Source organism: Austrofundulus limnaeus, unplaced genomic scaffold, assembly GCF_001266775.1.
Source record: "Austrofundulus limnaeus strain Quisiro unplaced genomic scaffold, Austrofundulus_limnaeus-1.0 Scaffold109, whole genome shotgun sequence".
Lineage (NCBI taxonomy): Eukaryota > Metazoa > Chordata > Actinopteri > Cyprinodontiformes > Rivulidae > Austrofundulus > Austrofundulus limnaeus.
In genome coordinates this window covers 1116618-1122058 of record NW_013952511.1, presented here as the reverse complement: position 1 = coordinate 1122058, position 5441 = coordinate 1116618, and the positions used below count along the sequence as shown (strand labels likewise).

The 5441-nt window shown below is 36.5% G+C and overlaps 1 protein-coding gene across 6 annotated transcripts in view; it reads left to right on the top strand.

Annotated features, from left to right (window-relative positions):
* gria4a (glutamate receptor, ionotropic, AMPA 4a) overlaps nucleotides 1-5441 on the top strand; it is a gene marked incomplete at its 5' end in the record, with an annotated part of 137621 nt that overhangs the window by 74354 nt on the left and 57826 nt on the right. For all 6 annotated transcript variants that reach the window (XM_014014059.1, XM_014014058.1, XM_014014062.1 and 3 more), the window contains 3 exon segments: nucleotides 660-827; nucleotides 2296-2400; nucleotides 3978-4085. In XM_014014059.1, coding sequence (XP_013869513.1) covers nucleotides 660-827; nucleotides 2296-2400; nucleotides 3978-4085 — 381 coding nt within the window.

Here is a 5441-nt window from a genome sequence, read left to right as displayed (position 1 = left end):
AAATAAATCAAATCAAATCAAATGGTAAACAGATTTATTTGCTTTCCCAGAAAGTAAATAAATAACAACATACACGTCAACTTGTACAGATTGTCCATGAGTTATAAGGATTTTACGTCATTTTGCAGGTATATGAACGTATAGGGCAATCTCACAGATTTTTTTTTCAAGCCTTACGGATTTTTTTCAAAATCTCATTTTCAAATTTATCTAACATGTCAAAGCCTGTAGGATGATTTAAAAAACAATAAATAACATTAAATAGCCATCTTCCAACCTGTTCTGCCGCTAGAAATAAGTTTTGAACTTTTTCCACTCTCCTTTCCTCCTGCTTCACAGCGGGTGCTTTCACGTCTTCAGTGAGGCTAGTTTTTTTTTAAGACAAAGCTAAATGAAAGGGGTGCTGAGCAGTTACAACCAGGGATTGCAAAAAATTACTTTTTTTTTCTTCTGCAGTTTGGCACCTTCTCCAGCAGATGGCGCTCTAGACGACCGACTAGTTCGCCTATGCCAAGAGCCGGCTCTGTGTTAAATGATTCCCTCCTTTGCTTCTTGTACATTTGTTGTATTTAAATTGTTTTTTTTTTAAACTGGGTCACCTGAATCTTAAATTACCTGCTTGTTTCCCCGTCGTTTTCCCGTTTTTGTTTGTGCTGCAGTACACCTCATCTCTAACATACGATGGTGTCCTGGTGATGGCTGAAGCCTTCCGCACCCTGCGTCGACAGAAAATTGACATCAGTCGTCGTGGCAATGCGGGGGACTGTCTTGCCAATCCAGCAGCACCCTGGAACCAAGGAATAGACATGGAGCGAGCCCTCAAACAGGTTAGCGCAAGTTAGCTGTTGTGTGGTTATATATACTGTTAGTGGAAGTTTACACAAATCTTCAGAAAGATACGCAAGCCCACACAAAAAAGCAGCACTTTTTTCTTTTTCTATAGGGAAAAAATTACCCCACCTGTTTGAATTGAATCACAACACTTTTGCAACATTATTATTATTATTATTATTATTATTATTATTATTATTATTATTATTATTATTATTATTATTATTATTATTATTATTATTATTATTATCATCACATTTATTATTATAACATTATTTTGTGCTTTTCTTCATACTTTTTGGTGCATTTATTGAGGTGCCTTTTCACTCTGGAAACTGCCCTTCATCGGTTCTTGATTGGTTAAAATATGCTGGCACTTTAGGGAGACACTCAGCAGATATAGCAGAAAGGGGAACGATGATGTGACACTTCATGTGATACATTTATTGCTCATTACTCTTTTTAAAAGGGTGATCTGCAGAACTWTCCAGCTGCTGGCTCAGAGCACAGCTGCAGCTGCTCTTCCTAGCTGTGCTAATGAAGCTGGAGCTCAGTGGGGGTGGGTTTTTGTTTGGACTTTGGCTGCTCTGGTTCAGTCTACGTTGTCCAGTCATTAGCGTTAAAACCCGCTGTGCTTTTTATGTTAGATGAGCCAGAAACACAACACAGGTTCATCAACTGAGAAAATTGGATGCAGCACTCATGTTATTAAAGCTAATAAAGTAAACAGAATATGTTCTATTAGGAGCTAAAGCACAGCCATGGTCACCATATTGGTTATTTCTTCCCAAATTCAGCTATTATAATATATAATAATTCAGCTATAATCATATATAATAATTTAGCTATAATAATATATAATAATTCAGCTATAATAACAGTCACAGTTTGTTTCAGTAATGGTCAGTCAAAGTTGGTGCATCATTTCTTTGTTTTCATAAATTTAACTGCAAAGATTTTTGCCTTCATACTAACAGCTGAGTGTACACTCACAGCCATCTTTTTTAGCTAAAACATACTGTTGATATTATTTAGGATTCAGTATCCTGCTAAAAGACACTGTATCATGAATACTAGGAAGGTCATTTTTCAAATAAGCAACCTTCCTGAACGCCGGAGTCATTTTACAGTTCATTTTTCTGTTTTGTAAACATTTTTTTTAAATAAAAGTGCTCCAAAACAACTTCTCGTCATGTTCTCCTCTTCTGCTTCTATTCATACACACTTAGTAAACACTCACTTATTATTTTTTTTATAATTATTTTAATGCATCCTTTCCACACTGCATTTAAAATGCAAAACGAATGCTCCTCATGGGATCATTGCACGCATGCAACATGGAATAAACATCAGCAAAGTCCAGACATTCTTCTTTTATTTTGCTGCAAATTTTCACTTGGATAAAATTTTTATTTTTTTTTATTTTATTAGTATTACTAAAGTTTCTCCAATGCTTACATGTAGGTTCGCATTCAGGGTCTTACAGGAAATATCCAGTTTGATCACTTTGGGCGAAGAATCAATTATACGATGGACGTGTTTGAGCTGAAGAGCAATGGACCACGCAAGGTAGGCCCCCTCTAAAACTACAAAAGCAAAATGAGTTGTTATTTGCTTCATGCTTAAATCTCCTGCTGGTAGACTGCACTGATGAAGTGTTTTCTTCAAATGTAAAAGATTTTTCTGTGTGTATAAATTCTGAATTTATAATGTTATTTATAAGAAATATTTCCTTTAAAATTAAGTGTATGTAATGAAAAATAGTTCAGATATTTTGAAATGGGTTTCTGTGGGATGTTTATGAGAAATATGCAGATCTTACTTGTTGTAGATTGTTTTTTTTAACAACTTCAGTTTGGAGAAATAAAGTTTTATTGTGACAGTATTGATGAGCTAATGACTAGTTTATGCAGGGCTAAAACCAAAGTGGGTTTTTTGTCAGGGCAAAATAATTAAAATAAAGCCATCAATTCAATTCAATTCAATTCAGTATAATTATATAGCGCCAAGTCACAACGATTGTCATCTCAGGGCACTGTACAAAAAACAATCAATCTAAACCTGAGAGCACATTGGCAACAGAAAGGAAAAACTCCCTTTTAACAGGAAGAAACCTCCAGCAGAACCAGAACCAGGCTCAGGACAGGCAGCCATCTGCCTCGACTGACTGGGTTTGGTGGGACAGGAAAGACACACAGAGAAACATTCATTTATAAACTTTCAAAACATGTTCAATCTTAAATATTTTACATCATTATTTAGTTGTTTTTTATTTTTAATTTTTAATTTTTTTGCTATTTTACGAAGAGTTCTGTGACTATTTGCCATCAAAAACTGTTAGCAGCTGCTACCTTTCTGTGCAACCCGGAGTACTTCTACTGATGTAGTAATATATGTGTATTTCTACCAGAATAACTGTAAACTGCAAAACTGACAGCAGTGTAAAAAGTTTGTAAACAGCCGTCCAATTCTGTAGAAAATTAAACTCCTAAGATTCTCAATAGATATGATATTAATTGGTGATTTCCTGTCCACAGATCGAATTTATGTCTTTCATTTATCCAATTCCCATCCCCCTTTTTTATAAAACTGTGAAACTGTTATAGTCAAATCATCTAACTACATGTGCTTTATTAGACATTTGAAATGTGTATTTGTATCTTCACAACAAGCAGAATTACAGAAACATCCCCATTTCATTAAACATGTTTTAACCCAATACGTTTTCATTAYAGTGAAAAGCAGAGGGAGTCAGATTCGAAGAACTTATTAAAGATCTTTGTGGAACAATGGCTTACATAACACCTATAATGAAGAAATAACATCATGTTCTAGCAACTAATTGTTCCTTCGACAGCAGTGTTTGTTTWTCGAAGCTTCTTAGCTCAATCTCAATATTGTTAATAGTTCCAGTGGGAAATTTTGCAGGAGTGAGCTATTTTATTTTTACTGATTCTTTTAACTGAATGATTTTTCATCGTCATTCTTTTTTTGTTTTTTTTTTTGTTTTCTGTTTTGTTTTGATGCTCTTCTTGCTTTTTGTGTGTTGGCCCCAATTTCCAATTTTGTATGATTCCTGCTTTAAGGGTTTTTCAACATCTTCTTTCACTAACTCGTCCTTTCTCCTGTTGTGTTCATTGCTTCAGATTGGCTACTGGAATGACAACGACAAGCTTGTCCTAAATGAAAGCCCTCAGACCAACGACAGCTCAGCKATCGATAATCGGACTGTTGTTGTTGTGACGACAATCATGGTAACGTACCCTGGGACTGCTTCACGTTTTGTGTGGTTTTGGTAGATTTTGATATTTTGGTGAATTCATCCTCCAACACTGACAAACCTTTTTTTTCAATTTCCCCATGCTTTTTCTGGATTCATTGTGAATTTTGTTCAAGTTTGACCATGGAGATGATGAATCAGTCAAGCTAAAATAACACATCAAAACAAAATACCCCTTATAGTTTTTTTTTTATTTGTTTTTAGCATGATCAGCATTTAATGAAAGATGTTGAAGGTTTGATTCTCTAAGAATGTGGTGCATTTTGCTTTTAGCTTTCAGCTGTGCACTTGATTTGCCCCCGGCCATCAGCTACATTTTAGCATTAGATTCACAAACTCAATAGTACTGATACTGTATGTTAGCACACAGCCATCAAGCCAAGCAGGTTTGAGCAATTTGCACTTTTTTGCTTCAGATCACCGCACAACATACATTAAATATGAGCTTCTCAAATTGATCCCACAGGTGTTCAATAGGGTTGAGTAAGGAACGCAGGCATCCTTATTCCCAAAAGTAGTCTGATGAAGCCCACTCTGTGGGGGTTAGCATTATTATCTTGGAGCAAAGAGTCTGGTCCCAGACCATGGAYATATGGGACTGTGCACAGGCTGACAATCAGGCACCAGACCAGTCAGGCACCTGGTTGTCCTGATTCTCAGCATCTGGGGGTACCAAAAGCTCAAAACAAGAGTCAATAGCAGAGTAAGCTGTTTGGCACTGGCAGGATAGATTTGGCAAGGTTATATCAGCACAACCCTCATACTCAACTCTGCCGCTCAACCCACAAATGCATTTTTCTAACAAACATGGCACCATTTAAAGGGAAATAAACAGGCTTTCCAACAATTTAAGATTTATTTCCAAGTTGCAGTGTTACAACAACGTATTAATTAACCAAACACAAGTTTCCACATTTTGCAAACCTAATTAATCTTTATTTGTATTAACGTACTGATTGTGACATTGAACTAGAAGCTGAAGTCAACCTCCTTCTGTGGCTTTTGAATATCATTCAGAGTCAGAGTGCCTGATGAGGACGTACAGTGGGAGCATTGCATTGAGTCTCATTAACACAGTGGGGGAAAAAAATCAGATTGTAGATGATGAGCTGCACGAGTTGGAGAGAGTTCCCACAGCACAGCCAGGAGGGGGTGGCACTTGTCCATTTGGAAGATTAAACTAATGTCTCATTAGCAGGCAAATTTAAAACTGACCTCAAATCACCATTTAGAGATGACCTCAGTCCAGCCATTTTTAATGATTCCCACATAGACACCACTCCTCTCCGCCGTTTAATTACCCCCCCCCCACCTCCACACACACACACAC